The 20,825-nt window shown below is 41.0% G+C and overlaps 1 protein-coding gene across 5 annotated transcripts; it reads left to right on the forward strand.

Moving 5' to 3' along the window:
• The first annotated feature begins 675 nt into the window (after positions 1-675).
• uckl1b (uridine-cytidine kinase 1-like 1b) lies at positions 676-20,220 on the forward strand. 5 transcript variants are annotated; one of them, XM_065961438.1, is made up of 15 exons: positions 676-808; positions 7,358-7,551; positions 8,940-9,046; positions 10,275-10,445; positions 11,468-11,539; positions 13,391-13,580; positions 13,789-13,850; positions 14,803-14,819; positions 16,680-16,778; positions 16,884-16,977; positions 17,460-17,522; positions 17,652-17,774; positions 17,916-18,023; positions 18,107-18,263; positions 18,406-20,220. In XM_065961438.1, the coding sequence occupies exons 1-15, from the start codon at positions 735-737 to the stop codon at positions 18,483-18,485; spliced, it is 1,611 nt and encodes a 536-aa protein (XP_065817510.1). In that variant the 5' UTR covers positions 676-734; the 3' UTR covers positions 18,486-20,220. The 5 variants fall into 5 exon arrangements, with proteins under 5 accessions (XP_065817510.1, XP_020485148.3, XP_065817512.1 ...); XM_020629492.3 differs by lacking the exon at positions 14,803-14,819 and adding an exon at positions 15,969-15,988; XM_065961440.1 differs by lacking the exons at positions 676-808; positions 14,803-14,819 and adding exons at positions 3,535-3,928; positions 15,969-15,988.
• Positions 20,221-20,825: the final 605 nt, after the last annotated feature.

Raw genomic sequence — 20,825 nt, forward strand, 5'->3', positions numbered from 1 at the left:
ATACTGGCTTCTTCACAAAGCTACATAAGGACACACTTTTTCCCACTATAGCGTGCCAAGATGTGCAACGTGAAATAATTGGATAACGAAAATTATATTTCTATGATAAAGATGAACTCAGATTGATTTGACATAGGCTATATAAAGTATTTAATGTTCTGTCATAGGCTGTTTATCATTTTTAAGTAATCAAAGATTAGAAAGTATTCTAAAGTACTACTGCTCATGCTGCATACATGTGCAATTTGTAGATACAAATTCTAAGATACATATTAATACCATAATTAATTGACATAATTGTTATTACATATTTGGATGAAATTGTAACATTCATGCCAAAATAGCTTTCTGAATTTAATGAATTATTATTATCATCATAATTTCAATTAATGGCATATAACAAAATGTAACCAAATAATCAGTGTATTTTTATTATTATGTAATAAAATAACACAAAAATGCTCACAGCCATTATTCCGATTTTAAAGCTTACACGTGGCCAACTGCCCCTCTTACATTGCCAGTTTAGGGAAAGGCCCTGCACGATTATCATACTGTACATGCTGCTGGCTTTAGGGTGAAAGAACAAGAACGGTGCATTATGGGAATTGCAGTCGACCAAGAGGCGATATGGCGGAGGTTTTCCAAAGAAGAAAGCTGAGGAGCACTACAAGTCCCATGATGCCTCAGCGTCGACTGTACCCTCCCCACCTGATTGTCAATAGAGAGCAGCAATGTCTGCCGTAAGCAGGGAGGAAAGGCTTTCAAAGATGGAGAACGAAGAGAAAACTTCTTCTGTGTCAAACAGGTAAACATTTTTTTTTTTGGTGCTATGCTGACACCGCTGTTACTTATAAACATTTCTGAGATTTCATTTTTTTGCAGTCACTTGGGTAAGCTGTAAGCATCTGTGTGGAGCTGTCACACTGTGTGCCTTCATGGGAACAGTCACTGCAACACCTTATACTAAAGTAACATGTCGCGGATATGACAGCCAGGAGGTTTACCGTGTAATAAGTAGCTTACTGCGGATGTCATGTAAATTGGCCTACTTTTAGCCAGTCGCCATGTTCACTCTTCCACTTGGTTGTAACAATTTCTTGGTAACACGAGGTACCAGTAATGTAAAGTCATCCGCCCGTACCAAGAAAACATTTGAATACACGCATTTAAAACCAGATAAAACAGTGAAATACGCGAACATAACGTGTAGCCAGAAAAAAAAAGTGAGAAAAGCGAGCAAAAGCAGCAGGAGACGAGAGTTCAATCACCGTAAGAGGAGAGTAAAAAGCATGGCATGCTGTGCTGTGGTGGGTGACTCACGTTTTAAGTGCGAATTTGTCTGCACTTCTCTTAGGGGGAAATACAATGCTACAGGCAAGAATGATACCTAGTTGTGACTAATGCTGAGGCTTGATTATACACACAGATATCCCAATTGTTGACCCAGTTTCCTGTTAACTCGCTCTCTATGTAAACGCCTACAGTGGACCATGCAGTAAACCCAACCTTAACTTAACCCCCCCCTCCACTGAGCCACAGGAGGGCGCTACTGCACTGCTGTGGCTCACTGAGGGTTTTCTCCCTTATCATAGAAATTCCTGTTTCTGTTGCTGCATACTCGCGTGGTTACTTTTAAAATGACTAAAGCATTGCAAACATTAATAAAAGAGACATATTCTATGAGCTAACCTGGAAAACACGCTTGGAAGTATATTTTTATGATTTCAAATGAGCAGAAACGTGTAAAAAAAACAACTTTCACACAAAGTATGCCCTTGAAAGAAGACATTCCATTTGAACATTTAAAGCTTTGTTTGTATAAACATTAGCTTCAGATTTACTGTACTGAACTGAATATTTGTACAAGCATTCAAACCTATACTGTATGATAAAAGAAAAATCTGCCATGCAATTTTGAGTATTTCACTGATGTTGTGCAAGAAGTAAATATTGAAGTGTGCATATATGTGACTACATTACACTTTTACATTTTTTATGCAGATCTTTTTTTTTGTACACATCTCCTGGATCCCAAAACATTTAAAATACTAGCAGCGTTTATTATGATTTGTTCATAGGGCATACCTGCTTACTATTAATTTTGACGCCAACATTTGGCTTGTTAATATTATGCTGCCGTTGAAAAGTTGATTGATTGAGCTTCCCTACAGGTGTTCTAGTTTTTTTTTCTACACTCCCTGTATAGATATCTACTTACATAACTGTGTCCTCGTTTCTGAAATAGATTAGAACAAGCGTTTGGAATTTGAGTCATGTTGCCATATTTTATACCTTTATGACCTCTTTGAAATATTAACTCTGACATCCAATCGCTTTAATGAGTAAATGTTGACACAACATTGGTCCTGCTGAATTGACAGTATAAGTAAGTTTAACTTGAGCTCTGGCCTGTAACCCTTCTGTGCTTCTCTGCAGCCATAGCGAGATCCCTGAATGTTTGAAATGGCATCCAGTTCAGCCTTCTTTTTCCGATGTGGCTTTCTTGCTTTGCAGCTGTCGTCTTTAAAGTAACGGCGTCATGTCCCAAAAACAACATTGAAGATTATAGGAAAAACTGAATCCCCTTGTGCCTCTCCCCTGAGGTTTAACCAGGAAGTAAACAGTAATTATGGCTTGTCAAATCCACGATCCAAATATTTGAAAAACACTTTGAGTGTTAGTTTTATGTGTATCCAGTAGCTCCTGTAAGCAGTGCGGCTTTTTTAAACTGTGAGCTGCTCGGCTCTTCGGTTTCTTTTTTACTGAGCTTGAAAACAATTAGTCTGCCTGCAACCTATGATCTCCGAGAATAATCATTTTGTTTGTCTGCGCAAGTGGTGGCCCGGGAGGACTTTGCGTTGGTGTGCGTTTTGTGTGTTGTACATGTGTGCATTGCCTTGGGCTGCTCCTCAGACTGTCAGCTGACTGAGCAGTGGAGGTGGTGTTGAGTTTCATCATGCTGAAGTTAGGGAGGGGATATCGCTGTGGGTGTTTGTGTTGTATGTTTGTGTGACGTCTCCAAACTCTGGTGTAAGGCACATAGAGACAGAGTGAATCCCTGCAGGGGAACAGCCCACTGCCTCCCCTCTGCTGTTCCCTGCTGTCCCCCTTCTCCTTTTCCCCCTCTCTTTTAGCGCCATAATACAGCCTGAAAGTGTCTCTGTTGTGTATTGGTTACACTTGCGTCAACATCAGAGCTTTTTATTCCTTTTTTTCCATTCTTGTTTTAATTTTAATTCCCCCCCCCCCCCCAATTTGTTCCCTGGTGTCTCTGTCATTCTCCCTCTTTCTCCTCCAGCCTCATATTGCAGCACTGGCTGTCAAAAACAGATGACCCAAGCTTGGCATGTGTGTGTGTGTGTGTATGTGTGTGTACCACGAGTGGGAACGTCTGGCTCTAACCTGCTGCTATTAATATCACCTAATGAACATAATCTGGAGGGTCGGTTATCCTCTTACATTTGTTGGTTGAGCGGCTGAGGGGAGGAGTGGAAAGCAGGGGAAAGAGGAGGGAAAAGCTGTGCTGTAGTTTTCACACTGAGTGTGCTCTCTCTGACAAGCTGCAGTGACTTGACTTCTCTCTCTCTCTCTCTCTCGCTCTCTCTCTAGTTCTCCCTGAATGGAAGAATAGAAAGCTAAGCAGCTGTTTAAAGTTTCGTTTCTCATCTAAGTCGGGCCCCTCTATATTACCCATCACCTATCTGTCCCTCTCTCTTGCTATGTTGTACCAGAGGGCAGTGCTATAAAGTGCTTTATTGAGCTAGAGTGTATATATATATCCTCAGTATTCCTATTGGTAGTAATATTGATTTAAAAGCCACACAGTGGAAACCTCCCATTTATATTCCTCTCCGGTCATGAACTCTCTACCGTCTTACTCAGGAGCTAGAATCTCTGGATGTTGGAATCTAAGATCTGATGGCAGGTAAGTGCATCATATTTATTTATTAACTACTATCCAAATATTTTCTTATTTCATCGTAAGGATTAACTAACAGTTGAAGTTGTCCAACTGTTTCTCTCACAAATGTGGATAAACAGGAGCGGCAGCTGTGGTGTGTAGTGTTCACGTTTATGTTGACATACTTTGAGAACGTTTGCATCTGTTGCTTACTGGTGGATCTTACTAGTGGATCTGTTGCTTACTAGTGGATCTGTTGCTTACTAGTGGATCTGTTGCTTACTAGTGGATCTGTTGCTTACTAGTGGATCTGTTGCTTACTGGAGTTGTTGTGAACAGGTTTATGTTTTTCTGTTGGTATTGATATTGTGTTAATACGATTCACAAATTGTAATGCAGTTGGTTAAGTTTCATTTTACAGATGCAACAACCAAAGTACACTGTTCAATTCAATACTTACAACAACAAATATATGCTGATGCAACTTTGTTTTCTTCTTGTCACCGATTCTGACAGACTTGAGTAATGGCTGAGACCCCTCCTATATACGTTTTTATTTTTTTTTAAGTTCAGGACTAAGGAGAAAAACACTGATTGCTAACATATTGCTAGCTCTGAGTTTTATCATACTTTCCACTGACACCATACTGTTTCTGCTTGTTGTTTTTCTCATTCTGATTATTTACTTCAAACCAGTTTGTTCCTTCAGGAGGCTTTGTGGTTACGGTATCAGTTTAGTGCATGACTTGATTACTTGCTGATACCTGTTGTTTACCAACAAGCCATTTACGGCAGTATTGGAGACGGATATCGACAGTGGTTCAGTAGTTTGGGTGATATTGGAAGAAATACTCCTACAATTATTCTTACAGTTATACGGCTTGCATCAGATTTGCCAACCCGAAACCTTAAGTGCACCATTAAGTTGTTGGCATGTTTTCAAATTACTGCCATTGTGCATGTGTGTAGAGAGTCACGTCTAAGGTATGCAGCACTGTGATCTATTGACAACCTCTCCCTATTTTTGCATTCATAGAAGACTCTGTTAAATGTAAAGGAGCAGTGAATACTGACTGTAACCTCTGAACGAGGGAATGATTCAGCACAGTCAACCAGGCTAATCTTTTATAGCACCCTAGTTTGGTTTTAACTGATAACCCAGCTTAAGTATGCTCTGCCTCATGCATGTTTCTCTGAATTTGTGTTTGGTGGCTCCTTTGCTCCAATCGAAGCTCTGGTGACCCTTTAGCGATAAGATAAATCTTTGCTCTCTCTTGTTTGCTTCACCTCTGTCCTCTTGACGTTGTACCTGTGGAGGTATACGACCTATAAAAAAAAAAGACATGCAAGCCGAGCGTTGACTGAGTAACACAGGAAGAAAGACAGAGGGACTTCTAGGACTCTCATACAGCCGACACTAGCATCATGGCATCAGGGTTTTTGCAGACCTCACTGGGTGACGTGTTGATGTCTCGAATAATGAAGTAAGGTGTTTATAGCAACTGTTACCTGGGCAACTTGTTCCTTAGAGATACATGGCTGCATATGTTCAGGTAATCATTCCTGGTGATATTCCTTCTTCTTTTACACCAGTGACTGAAATGCGATTGCTTTACTGGCCCTGTCTCAGTAGATTTTTTTCTTCAGTCTATAGACGGTCATGCAGTACTGATTTTTTTTTTTTTTTTTTTTTCAGATCTACTGTTTGTTTGTTTTTTGGGAGGGTTTGCATTGTCGCTGGTTCCCTTAGCGATGGGATAGACCAGTTCTTTGTACCATTGTCTTCTGCTCTGAATCTTAAGTAGCAACAACAACAACCATGTGCTGAAGGATTGTTCTCATTTTGTTTCACTTTTATTTTGTAATGTCACAAAGTCCCTGTGAATGTGGTCCCTTGGATTGTTATCGTGTTGTGCAGTAAAATGACTAGCATGTTGAGTTTGAATAGCCTATGCAAATGATCTCCTGTTGTCATATGAGCCTCATACCTGCTTATGAAGAGCTTGTTGCCATTTGTCACATGCAGTGTTATTATGTAATTGTCTATTGATCAGTCATGACTAACCCTTAAACCATTGTGAACACGTGAGTAAGTTGCAGAACTGATCAGAGGCCTGTAGTCAAATATGGTAGCTGAGTCAACAGATTCACCCCACCCAGTTAACACAATGTGCTCTGACCTTTGGTACCTTAGTACAAAAATGGGCAAAGCTCACCTTCTGAAAATGTGAAGACTAAACATTAACCCATGTCAGAGAGTTAACAGTGGCACAGTGTTGTTTACTGTCTGATAGCGTGGTTACAACTTGTCAGGGGTGTGGTGATTGTGTGGTGAAGTTATGCACACACATAACGCAAAGTGAAAACAACTCAGCTTTTGTTTAATGAAGGAGAAACTTCTAGAGGACATCTGTGTCTTTTTTGTCATCACAGATCGTTGGCATCCGTTTTTTCCACTCACTGACTTTTACCACCGTTCAAGCTAGAGATGCAAAACATTGGATTTGGTAGTTAGAAACTGGATAGACTGATATTTTCAATGTTATTTTTGCTGTTTCAAAATGTTCTACCGAACTGAATATCTTACATCTTAGTATTTCTTTGTGGCAGATTCAGGCTTGAGATACTCTGCTATTTGTAACACATTCACTGGACTTGTAAAATCAATAAGTCGTTTTGTTTCGTCTCACTGAAACATCCTGGCCTGTTTTAGACGGATTACTATTTTAAATTGTGACTTCAGAAAAACATTGTCCTTTTACCTCCTTTAACAATTAAGCTAAGATGATTTTAAAGTTGCCCCTCTACTTTGTAACTTAGAGCTAAAAATGATTCCCTAACATATTCTGTATACTTGACAATACATCAGCAGCATGCCAGGCTTTGCTTACATCTGTAACCTGTAAGACATGAGGGGACTGTCACTCAATATTAAGTAAATAATATTTAGAGGTCCTTTCAGAGAGAAAATTACAGTTTTTCCAGCGTGATTCATGTCAGACAAAGTTCAGTGTATTGAGCACAGTCTTAACTAAATGTAAAATATCTGCACAGGACTGTGTTCATTATGATAAATGAGTGAGAGTTAGGAAGCTGCTGAGTGTCTGTTTATTTTATTTTTTAGATTTGTGTAAATCCTGGTTTGCTTCTTTGGGATGCACAGTGTACATGTGTGTAATCTGACACAGAGTCAGACTCAGACTGGATGTAGGCTGCATCCCAATCACAGGTTGGAAACAGTGTAGAAACGTGAAAATACAATCCTGCTCTGCTGAAGTAAAACGAGTGCACATCAATTCCATAAATAAAGTATTTTGTGCCTTTCTTTTGGGGTTGGGGGAGGTTGCATTGTGGTGGTGGGCAACCATCCCAAATGAGTGGTTGGGGGAACACTGATAAAATAGTTCATTTTAAAGTGTGCTTTCTTGTTTTTCTTTTGTCGTTGCTCTTCAGTGGAGGCGGTGAGGGATCGCTGGACCGGCTCCTCCCCACGGTAAGCACAGGTCTGTCACCCAGGAAAAGGACCACTAGCCAGTGTAAGTCTGAGCCGCCTCTCCTCCGCACCTCCAAACGAACCATCTACACTGCCGGCCGCCCACCTTGGTACAACGAACATGGAACACAGTCGAAAGAGGCCTTTGTCATTGGTAGGAATCCTAAAGACATTTATGCCAAAATGTAACAAAGATGTTGTTCTCTTTCCTCCTTACACTGTTGTACAGTATCCCATAGTAACTCACGTCTTGCATCACAATATTTAACACTTGGTGTCAATACATCTTTGAAAGCTGGAGTTCTCAAAACTAAAGGAAAAAAACACCCTAGACTTAAAGTAGATTCTAGAAGGAGTCTTGAGGCAAAACCCAAAACCATCAACTTTTTATTTCAATTATGAGTTCATACTTATTAAGGTTAACTTGTTCAAAAAGCGTTACTCTTGTGACTTAACAGGTATATTGATTTGTATAGGAAACAATGTTATATAACACCCTGTACAAGAAGATAAATGGGCGGCAGTAGCTCAGTCTGTAGGACACTTGGGTTGGGAACCAGAGGGTTGCCATTTCAAGTCCTGGTGCGGACCAAAAATATGGAAATTGGTCTGGTAGCTGGAGAGGTGCCAGGTCACTTCTCGAGTACTGCAGAGTTGCCGTTGAGCAAGGCACCGAACCCCCAACAGCCCCTCAATGTCCGCAGGTCCTGTTTGTGCATGTGTGTATTTCAGGCCTATGTGTGTGAGAAGCGTGTCTGTCAATAACAAAACTCAGGGATTAATAAAGTGTCTAAAAAAAAAAAGAAGCCTTTTTCAGAAATAAGTAACCACTGTATTTACAGCTAATGGATATTGACAAGTTCATCCAGCGTGATTATTGACATCTAAACTGAGTCAGAAGTAGCTCTGCTTCACAGAGAAGTGTTCCACGTAGAAGTTTAATTTCTTTGAATTAAACTGAATATTGTGTCAGGTAATGATCATACTGGAGGTGGGAAAAAAAAAACGATTTATGTAAAAATCAGGATTCTTCTTTTCTAAGATTTAAAATCGATTCATAATTTCCAAAAATCAATTATTTTATTTATTTTTTTTTTTTTTTGGCTAATCCGTCACTCCCTGCTAAGTGCTAAGGCTAGCTCTTTAACTCAGTAGAATGCCGAAAGAGCTACAAGCAATTCAGCCATTCTCACAGATGACTGGAGTAGATCCTGAAGAATGTACGAATAAAAAATAGACTTTGAGTCATGAATCATGAATCGAAAATCGACTCTGAATCGAAATCGTGACCCCATGAATCGAAAATCGAATCAAATCGTGAGACAAGCAAAGATTCCCAGCCCTAGATCTTACCTTTATGTTCATGAGAATCTGATCTCTGTTTCTACCTGCCACTATATGTGCAAATAATAGCCTAAAGCAAGCTCAACATTCGGTTGACAGGGGGCCAGGCACTAATGTGTTCCCACAAAGCAAAGGCATTTTAATATTACATTTTTAATCAAAAACATGCAAAAACTTGTTCCCGTGTTTGTGTGTCAGGTCTGTGTGGCGGCAGCGCTTCAGGAAAGACGACAGTGGCGAGGAAAATTATTGAAGCTCTAGATGTTCCGTGGGTGGTGCTACTCTCGATGGACTCTTTTTACAAGGTATGCATGTGTGTTCACTACCTGTGTATTGATGGTGTGTGTGTGTGTATTTGCATGCAGGCACACAGCAGTTTTGCATGTTTTAGTATGAGATACTTGTTGTGTATACCATCAAATGGAGGTTTGCTGAGTCATGACATGTTTGTGCATGTCTTTGCGTCAATCCTGGTGCTTTTAGGTTCTATTGATTAAACTTGTTATCAGACGAGTCCAAGAAATGTTCGTCTTGTATCTTTGCCAGCCTCTCAGTGGCCTGAAGAGAGGGTAAGGAAGAGTGAGACTGAGTGCAGGAGACAGAGTGAAAGGGAGAAAATAGGATTACTCTCACGTCCTGGAGGGGAAATGAGGATAAAGTGAGGAGTGACTGGAGAGAAAGGAGACGGAAAGGATAAAATACTAGAATGCGGATGAGTCAAAAGAGAGACACTGTGGAGAGCAAATTGAAGAGAGAAAGAAGAAGTAGTAGTGGTGGAGAGCAATAAAGCAAGAGCCATAATTCTGGTCCCTCCACCCACTCTCTGGTTATGTAATCCTGTCACAATCTGACAGCAGCAGTTCAGACTCTGCAGAGTGGGAGGGATTTACCAGTGGTCACTGGTACTGTAGCCCTCAGCACTGTGATACGCGAGGTTGGCATCCAAAATGTTTCCTCTTGAATTTTTGCCTTTTTGAATTCATATCTACTTTTTTCTCTTTGAGGGGTTTCCTCATGTTTTCTCACAGCCTCCAGAGAGGCCTGTAACACCGGTTGATCATAACAAATGCTAAATCATTTCACTTGAGAAGGGGGGGGGGGGTGTTGCTTGCTGTTCTGAAACTGCCAAATGCCAGATCTGGGGTTTTAATGCTAAGCTACCCTGAGGGCAACACACACATACACACACATTCTTAGCACCTGGTACAGACGTCACAGTAGCGCAACATGTTCTCTAATTTTAGGTCCCCTTCCTTTCAGCGCTCTTGAACAGTGAGCTGTGTCCAAGGGGTTTTTTGAAAAGGCTTATGTAAATTATGTGAAAAAGGTTTTTTTTTGTTTTTTTTTTTGCTTTTATGAAAAAAAAAAAAAAAAAAATCTTAATATGCTAATTTCAATTTGTGTGTAAACAAAAGCCAGGAACTGGAATTTAGAGGAAACATTTTTGACAAGAATCACATTTGTTAATCCTTGCAGACCTTTGTTGTTGTGACAGATTTCCTGTGGAATAATTCCAGCATGTGTAATTGTCAGGTCCTGTCCGCTGAAGAGCAGACTCTGGCTGCCAGTAACGACTACAACTTCGACCACCCTGATGCCTTTGACTTTGATTTGCTGACACACACCCTGCGCAAACTCAAACAGGGCAAGAGTGTGAAGATCCCTGTGTATGATTTTACAACCCATGGCAGACAGAAGGAGTGGGTAAGAAAAAAAAACACAAACTCGTGAAGCATCAGTCAGCTGTGAATTTACCAAATATAATCTCAGTTTCTCGATTACCTAAGAGGGTTTTAATCCTCCACATTGCACTCCAGATGGTGACTGAAAAAGTACAACTGTGTTATATTTGTACTTGTTTTTATACTTAAAGTCCATTATGTTTTACCACTGCTGGAGGGGAGTACTGGATTCTGATTGGTTGTAGGGTGCAAGTGAAACCACCAAAACAAGCAGCCACCAAATATCTCTGTGAAACTTTCTGTTAGGCGATCCTGACTTATGTGCTGGCTACAAAATGTCTGCCTGTATTTGTTTACAATTTATGCAACTGGTCAACAAGCTATCGTGTTGTCAGGAGAACGAGGGAAATTAATATTTCAGAAAAGGAAACATTTGATGGCTGGGATTCACCTCATGTGAGAGAAACTGAAACACTTTAGTTATTTACAACCGTGTAGTCCTCCAGGTCTCCCCTGAACTCCACAGGAAAGAGACCTTAGCTGCAAAAACATGTGATCTTCTGACGTCCCATGTGCTATCAAATGTGCTACTTAGACTGCACCTGTTCATGAAAAGATTCATTTGGAGGTCTGGGAAATGACATGTCTGGTTTGCAAGCTAGTATTGTTACTAGACATACTTTCAAATTATATCATTTGACTTATGTTTGAATCTTGCTAGTACACCACAGTGTGCTTGGTAGCTAAGCTAAGTCCTTCATTGAGCTGAGTGGACTTGAAATATCTCTTACTGCTGAGACTTCATCATAGATCGTATCTGTTTATTAGAGTAGGGGGTGTAAGGGAAACAGATTTAAGAAGGGATTATGGTATAAGCGGGATGATGCCCTCATCAGGGATTCTCCCTTACTTAATGAGACATTCTCTGAGCAATGTGAAGCTGTGATTTATTATGATGATTGTAATACATCATACTCACTGATTGTGCATGTGCTGTGTATCTACATTGTGCTGTAATCCTTAATGCATGTGTGTCCTCCACAGAAAATCGTGTATGGAGCCAGCGTTATCATCTTTGAGGGAATCATGGCCTTCACAGATAAAAAGCTTCTGCAGGTAGGCAGGTTTATTGTCTTCCCACATGATCAGCTGGTCAGTGGAAGGTGCGGGTGTCAGGTTTGTTTTTATCTGTGCATGGGATAAACCTGCATGCTGTTTTTTGTTCTTAATAAATTCACTCCCACAAAACAGACTCTGAAACTGAATTGCACTTACAATAAAGTCACCTGAATCTGAATCAGTTTTGTAAAAAATAAGCTTATAAAGTGTTCAATCAACTACAAACAGTAAACACATTGAAAACACTTTTTTGGACCTGATAAGTCTGCCATCAATATCTGCTCTTATGACCAGTGTTTCCCACACATAGACATTACCTGGGCGGGCCGCCCAATTATATTTCCGACCTGTTTTAATGAAATTCATTCATTTATTTATAAACATTTCTGCGTGCATGGGAGAGCGAGGGAGAGAGAGAGCGCTCGCGAGAGAGTGCAGGCAGGCGCGACGTATACGGCTCTGTGCATCATAAAAAAAACGTAGCTCTCGACTACTGCGGGTAGAAAAAACACAGCACATAAAAACTGCTATAAGTATTAAGCGCGTAGCTGCAGCTACTTTTCCCTGCTTCTCTCTCTGCTGTCATGGCTGTGAGCATCGCGGGGCACGCTGAGCTACAACAACCAACGTGCACACACACAAACACACACACACAAACACACACACTGGAGCGCCAGCCACCACGCGCATCTTTTTACTTTTAGTGCAACAGCACACAGTTGAGCCGTGATCCATGTGGACAGAGTCGGGACAATACGTTCGCTCTCAGCGTGTCTGCAGCTAACTAAACGATAGCAACGTCATCTCACAGCCTGCTGTAGTCTGTGAACTTCTCCGCTCAGATTAAAGCAGATTAAAGTTGTTTGTTTCAAAAACTAAATTCATTTAGAGGGAAACACATGTTTGATATAGATACAAACGTAACATTAAAATATACCCGAAAATAAGAGTAAAAACAAAAAGTATGAATCCCTTTAAATTTAGATCAATGCTACGTGCATTTCCACAGGATCACAATATCAACAAAAGAGCTCAGATGAACATTCTGGTGAAAAATAACATAGCAGCCGTGTGCTTACAGTCTATGGCAGTGCACTGATTGCAGGGAATAATTGTCCCCACCCACTCCCACTCGCTTGAAGTGAATTCTCCTGATTTGATCCTGCTGCATTCTCACATCCCCTCACTTCATGTGGAAATGAAAACTATTGAACTGGCAGGAGAAACTCTGGATAAAAACTGAGTGAAAAAATGTGGTTGTTTGTTTGCATCATGCAACATGCAGCTCACCCCGAAAACTTCAGGAGTTTTGTGCAAGAGTAAACAAAGCTATATTTTACTAATAAATGCGAACGTAGCTGCAACTTAGTCAATCTAAAACACATGAATGCTTTCATTACATACTCCATCTGAACACATTCCAGTGGTAGTGAGGGTGTGGCTGAAGAACATAGAATAGATTTATTTAGAGTCACTATACATCTGCAGCTGTAATATGAGCATTTATTTAAACAGGAAATAGAGGTTCAGCAGATAAAACTTCCTTGCCAGGCTTCATTTTTGCTTTTACAGAATAACTCATTTTAGACACTTTTCTTAGTTGTTGAGTATTTAAAAAAATATATATTTAAAACGATTTTTAGCACATAAATCTTTGACTTTGATAACAAAAGTCTTGACATAATTTGTATGTCAAGCTGTGTGTTGAAGAATTTGACCAAAGACAAAACGAAGAAGATACAAATAGAATCCAGAGGGTATAATTAGCTCCTCCTCTGTGGGAATGCATGCTCTGAAGGTTTCATCTTCTGCTAAAGGTTTCTTCCCTGTTTCTATTTCCCCCGTCAGTTGCTGGACATGAAAATATTTGTGGACACTGACTCTGACATCCGACTGGTGCGGCGCTTGAGGAGGGACATCACCGACAGGGGCAGAGACATCGAGGGTGTCATCAAACAGTACAACAAGTTTGTGAAGCCAGCGTTTGAGCAGTACATCGAGCCCACAATGCGCCTGGCTGATATTGTGGTGCCACGTGGTGCGTGCACATTCCATACACACATGTTTATACACGGACTGATTCAGCATTACATAAGGAGTAATATGATATTACTGGTGTCAGTTTTGAAGAAGCTGAATGAGAAGTGATCTTACTTGAGTTTAACTGCTATCAAACTGAATCATTTTTCAATCACTGAAACTCCAAAATGAGCATCATGTTCCTTTGTGTTTTGTTGTCCCGTCAGGTGGTGGAAATATGGTGGCCATAGATTTGATTGTTCAGCATGTCCACAGTCAGCTGGAGGAGGTAAGAGAGGGTGCATTTGAAAAGGTAGCTACATAATCATGCTCACTCACAGGAAATGTGTCACTCCGGTTTAATTGATGAGGAGACATACATACACATTTGACCTTTATTGCCCTTAGTTCATCCCACCAGCTTGTGAGAGCTCAATATTTGTTAGTTTTCTGAACATGTATCCGACTGTTAAAGCTGACAGTACATCAAGTAACAACTCTCGGATGATCTGCAAGAAAGCCCAGTAATTAAAAGCTCCATCACTCCCTCTAGTGGATTTCAAAGGCACTGCACTGATTTAAGGGAAGGGAGAATTTGCATGATTGCCCTTAGTTTCTTCAGTAGTCTGGAAGAGAAAATTAGAAAGAAATACGTAATTTTGTGAAATTCTGTAAGCAGTTAGAAACTTCAACTAGAAAAGTACAGTTTGTTTTTTTCCTGTGGGTTGGTCATAAGGACAGCAACTACTAAGTGTTAATCTTTTGCTTTCTGCATCTTCATAGGGTCTCAATTCACAGAATATATCAGTATGTTTAATCAAAAAAACCTTGAATCTGAAGCCATAGCACTGTATTATATATATACTTTATAAACAATCATGTGGCGTTGATGGTACAGTCCAAAAATCTATTTTCTTCATGGCGTGTTCTGCGCCTCGCCAGATTAAACCTTTCGATTTCTAAACCAGTTTGCTTATTTGACCTTTGAATATTTATTGTGCAACATGCACCTATTGACTTTCACTTTTTTTTGCTGGTGGGGAGCATGTTTTGCCACAGTGCAGTTTGCTTTGTTTCCTCAGCGCTACACACACACACACACACACACACACACACACACACACACACACACACACACATACACATAAACCACATTCACTGCTGATGGACTGCTCTCTCACTCTCTTTCCCCCCCCCCCCCACCCACTCCCCACCACCTCAAATCCCCCCGGGGCTCACAGCGCGAGCTCAGCGTCAGGTAGAGTTGCCTTTATCCTCTCTGTCATTCTCTCCTCGCCATCTGTTCAGTTTCCCCCCAACCACTTCAGCTTCTTACTGGGAGAGAGAGGAAAGGAGGCCAGGATAACCAACCTCCACCTTCCTCTCATCTGCTGGCTGCCATGGCACATCACCAGGCGCGCTGTTGTTTCTGTAGAGCAAATATGCCTAATTAGTGATCAGTCCTAAGAGAGTGAGACTGTGCCAAAATACTGCAAAGACCCCACACCAGCACATTTACTACAAAGTGCATTCTTAAATGAAATGTGACGCTACGATCAAAAGTTTGGGTTTGGTGTGGTGCAGCCAGCATTTAAAGTAAAAGCGTTGGTTTTCCTTCTCTCTACCGTTTAGAGGAATGACAACTCACACTCTTCCTTCCTTCTGTGTCTAAAAATACACCAATGAGTCGAGTCACTGACCCCTCCTTTCAACAAGAATTAGAGAATGGATGACTGTAACAGAAAGTGAGAGAGAGAGGAAGCTCTTGCTTCAGCAATTGATGCCTATCATATACCTCAGCCACAGAAAAAGTTTCCAATACCATACTATAAAGCACTGACTTTTTCCATTGAATGTCGGCCACAGTGTCTGAGAGAGAGAGAGAGGAAGTGAGCTCGGTGTCTGTCTTTAGACACAGGATGTGCTGGGGCCTGTGAGCTTGAAATACCAACCTGTACCGTTCTACACGCTGAAAGAGTGACAGCCACAGGATAGCTTGTGCACCACCCACGCAATCATGCAATGGGTGCACATGCTCAGATATCGAAATCTGTTTTAAAATTGTCTTTTATTTTCCCCCCGAGCATCTGCAAAAGATCTTTTGTAGCACAGCTTGTTGCTGTGAATCCTCTCTGAATCATGACATAAACACTTAGCAGTAGCCAGGAATTATCTTACACTTAAATAGCAGTTTACCTTGGTGGTAAGCGTTTCTGAGGCATCCTCTTGTCTCAGCTGTCACACTTTTTGCTGTGTTTTATATTCCCTTCATCCACCTGATGTTATGTCTTTTTTTTCCGTTTCTTTCCTCCTCTTATTTGTTGTTCTTCGTCTTTCTGTGTCCCCCTCTGTTGTGATTCTTGTTTTGTGTCGTCCCCCCCCCCCCAAAAAAAAATCTCCCCCATAGAGGAAACTTCGCTGGGATATGTGAGCAGATTTGCTATGATTTTTCTTTCTTATTGCATCGTGCTTATTTGTACCTCAGTGATGGAGTGGATACTAGAAGCAGAGTAGTAGTATGACTACCTCACTGAGTATTTGCAGCAGTGTGTCGGCTCTTTTAGAACCCTGGTTAGACTGAGGTTCACTAGAGAAACTGACCTCATGTGTGGAGTCCTGCAGAATAGTTACAATAGTAGAGACCTGTCATGGAAAAGAATCATCGAACCTTTTTATTGATACAAGTAAAAGTTACACTTATCTATTTAAAGAAAAGGTCTAACATCTTTTCCATCATCATGGTCTCTGGGCTGCTGTAATTCTTAACTGACAAACTCCAAACTGCCACTGTGTGCTTGGCATTTGTGTGTCTGCCCTTTCTCACTTACTACCTCTGTGAGCTTTTCCTTAACTGCTACTAAATAAAACTGATTTGTGATTTGTGTTTTGTTCTGCTTGTACTGACCCGTCTGTGTGTGTGTGTGTGTGTGTGTGTGTGTGTGTGTCTGTGTCTGTGTGTGTCTGTTTTCTGACTATGCACACGGTACACTTTGTACACCTGTGTAGAGAAATGTTACTCACGCTTTTATTTGTGTGTGTTGTATTCATGCGTCCGCCGATCTCTCTCTCTCTCACCCTGCATCGACCCCTGCTCTGCTATTTGTTGCCATGGTTACAGGGCAGCCTTGGCCTCTGCACACCAGGCCCAGCCTCTCCCCCAGACCCTCAGCGTTCTGGAGAGCACGCCCCAGGTCCGGGGCATGCACACTATCATCAGGTAAAAAAAAAAGCTAGTGAACTCGATCTGTTATTTCAACATCTACATCTTCTTTCATTTAATAAACATCATTAACATCCTTTTTTTTCTTATCACCGTATTTAGAAACAAGGAAACCAGCCGTGACGAGTTCATCTTCTACTCTAAGAGGTTGATGCGTTTGTTGATCGAGCGGGCGCTCTCCTTCCTCCCCTCACAGGTACCAAACACTGGAACACTTATTTAATTTATTCACAGCACTGTGTGGAGGCTGTGTCATCCTCTGTATTAACTAGAGCTTTGAATCTGACACATTTCTACCCGAGTGTAGATAAAGATGTGTAGAACAGATCAAAGTGTGACATGTCCGATGGATAGATGGAAGCTCACAAGACCTGTTAACAGAGTGAGACACAGTATGTTGAGATAAAGATCAATGGAAAAAAGAGCACATTCTTGTAATTGTTTATAACAAAAAGTGGAAATCAGTTACGAGCGCAGTCATTGGCCTGCAGCAAGAGGATGGAAACAAAGTCACCACAATGGAAAGTTCCATACTATTACCAGAAGATTCAGGTTACACAAAGTGAGACCGACACTTCTAAATTCACTGTAGCTGCACACCAGCTAATTTCATCCCTTCTGTAGCACCCTGTGATCAGCATCATTCTCACACTGTTGTGTATTTTAATATTATCTCAGGTCCACATAGTCCAGACCCCTCAGGGAGAGGATTATGAAGGCAGGACTTTCCACGGGAAGAGTGTGAGTGAACTCTGTTTGCTTCCTGCAGTCTTCTTGACTTGCTTCTTTTTCAATTTCTAGACAATTCAGAGGAATTTTGTCTCCAACCAAACGGGTGTACTTAACCTCTGTCTCTTCATTTTCCCTTAGATTACAGGGGTGTCCATCCTGCGAGCCGGGGAGACCATGGAGCCGGCTCTGAGGGCCGTGTGCAAAGACGTCCGCATTGGCAAGATCCTCATCCAGACCAACCAGGACACAGGAGAACCAGAGGTGCCAACAATTTTTTATTTATTTTTTTTACAAAAATGTATCATTTTGGGGTTTTTTATGTCGTGTGTCATGTTCCTGTTGTGTCGTCTTTGATGGTACCGATCTGGTGTTCACCCACATCCTGTCTCTAAACGTTTTCAGCTTCATTACCTGCGTCTGCCCAAAGACATCAGTGAGGATCACGTGATTCTGATGGACTGCACTGTGTCAACTGGAGCTGCTGCCATGATGGCAGTTCGAGTCCTACTGGTGGGTGCTTCCCCGAAGGTCACAAGTCCACATTAGCAGAAGGTGATCACACCTATTTTACATTGCCTTGTTGTCTTTTTCAGGACCATGACGTCCCGGAGGACAAGATCCTGCTGGTGTCTCTACTCATGGCAGAAATGGGAGTCCATTCTGTAGCCTACGCATTCCCACAAGTCAAAATCATCACCACAGCTGTGGATAAGAAGGTCAACGATCTCTTCCACATTATACCAGGAATAGGTGAGCAGTGGTTTAATGTGGACGAGTGTGTGACAACATTTTGACTATGAGATATCTTGTTTATTGCTGGATGGTGTCAGCTGTGATTATTATTTTTTTCTTCATTTTAACTGATGTTGCCACATGTTTTATATCCTTGCAGGAAACTTTGGGGATCGATACTTTGGAACAGATGCACCTCCTGACTGGAGCGATGAAGAGATGGATGAGCCCAGTTACTGATTGGATTTTCTGGAACTGCATTGACTTCTTGAAAGATTGAGGGCTACTGCTCCTCAGAGGACAATATGAAGGAAAACTTTCTGCCTCTGCTGAGACGTAACGTGTGTTCTTCAGTCAAAAATGATGCCAAAAAGAACGTCCTGAAAAAGAAACTGAAGCAAGACGAACACAATGCTTATGTACAGTCACTTTACTGAATTTTAAATTATATCATTTTGTAAAAAATTCTGTTGTTGAAAGTTGGGTTATAAGTGAAATATTTTTATATGTACAGTGTCTATCCAAATGTTTTAAGGTTTTAATTTTCTTAAAATCTCTGTATTGCAGTTTAAAGTTAGTTTTATTTTAATATATATATACATCACGCCTTAAGCCCCGTGCACTGTGGCCGACATAACTGAATGTGAATTTGCACATGCGGCTAAAAAAAAACAAAACACCCTTTAAGTTTATTTCCTACCACATACGTACCTTCCCCACAACTTTGACAAAAGTTAAATCAGAACACGAACCTGTGTAGTCAACTTTCATCGCCATGAGCACTTTCTGAAGGACCATTCAATCGGAAAACGTGTAGGTGTATCTGTCTTTTTTTTCCTTTTTTTTTTTAGCTCTCTGGTTCACCCTTTTCTTTCTCGGTTGATGCTGACCTAACCAGTTGAAATGAGAGTTAAAAGCCGTTTTTCATTATACAGCTTTAAGTATGCTCTTGTGGTATGCAGCATGTCCTTCATTTACATATTTTAGCTATGGAGAGATCTGACCAGTCAGCAGGCGAGTCAGACATCTTTTTACTGCTCTGAAAAATGGGTCAATGCGTTTAACCAACGCAACACGGACAACGTCAGTCTCACACACTCTGGTTTTCATGTTATTTTTGGTTTTTATTTTTAAGGGTTGAAGATGCATATGATTAGTGCCTGTTCATGTTCATATCAGAATTAAAATGATATGTCTGCTATAGACGGTGCCTTTTTGATATTGACTTGTAAAACATCCTTTAAAGAGACAGCTGTCCGGGGCGACGATGCTCTAGTGGTTATGCCCCTTGTGCAGAGGCTGTAGTCCTCGTCGCAGCGGCCATTTGTACCAAACAGACCTCGGCCCTTCGCTGCATGTCCTCCCCCCACTCTCCTCCCAGCACTTCCTGTTTCACTTCAGCTCTCCTTTCTAATGGAGGCAAAAATGGCCCAAAGAATATATGAACAAAAAACAAAAAGACACAGCTCTCCAGTATTTGGTGCCACACCACTCCGCTGCATCCACATGGTTATTTGAACAAATTCATTTAGACATCAGAAAGTGAAGGCTTCCGTATACATTGTATTGTGTGATCATATTGTACTGTAATGACTTGTGATTTAAGTATTATTAAGGGTGTTCCCTTCACAAGTTCTCAACTGTTCTCATTTTTGAAATGGTATTTAAACATTAAAAAAATATAAATTCAATTTGTTTTGGAAAGAATCAGAGATGCAAAACATGAAGGGAAATACATGAAATAACATGTAGTAACTCTGCATCATGTGGTGTTACTACTGTAGGTTCACCTTTACCTTCCATTCAGTCACCTGCTGCTGTACAGTTTGTGCTTACAGCTGAGTACAACTGTGAGTGAGTCATTCTGGACTAAAAGTTCATCCATTGTGTTTGCAGCCTGCAAGCTGCTTTGACTTAGTCTCTTCTGCAGCATGTTTTGTTATATACATGTTTAATTAAAGTGCAATACAGCATTTGATTGGCTCTTAGTGTATTATTTTTCTTCTATGTGAATTATGTTTCTCAATGAGCAGGAAGCTCTGCCCAGTCACACAGAGGTCATAACTCTGCCCAAGCTGATTTCTTAAGTCCGGGTTATTAAAATGCACCTCAAAGCGCATGAACTCCTCATCATGTTTTCTGAATCGTATTTACTTTTATAAGACATTTGAAAACAGAACAACATAACCCACTTTAAAAAGAAAAACAAACAGGAAGGATATTGTGGTCGTCCTCTTCTCATGGAAAGCAACCTCGATATCTTCCATCACTTTCCATAATTATCACTCTGACAGCTGTCAAGATGCCAGCCACGCTCAGGCATGATTGACACTCATTTGATGAGGCTGATGGACAATTACAAAGCGGCAGCCTATTAGGCAGATATTGACCCACAGGAGGCATCTTGTTGTGGGGGAGGAGGTGCGAGAAGGACAGGCAAAAGACGTGCGAGAGCTAAGAATATCAGAAAAGCTCAGAAGCTGCATGTTTATTCCTGTGCTGCTCGAGTTTATCTGGTGTCAAATACACAGCTGTCATAAGACTTGAAAGATTCTGTTTCTCTGCAAAGTTTCAATTGGC

Source organism: Labrus bergylta, chromosome 12, assembly GCF_963930695.1.
Source record: "Labrus bergylta chromosome 12, fLabBer1.1, whole genome shotgun sequence".
Lineage (NCBI taxonomy): Eukaryota > Metazoa > Chordata > Actinopteri > Labriformes > Labridae > Labrus > Labrus bergylta.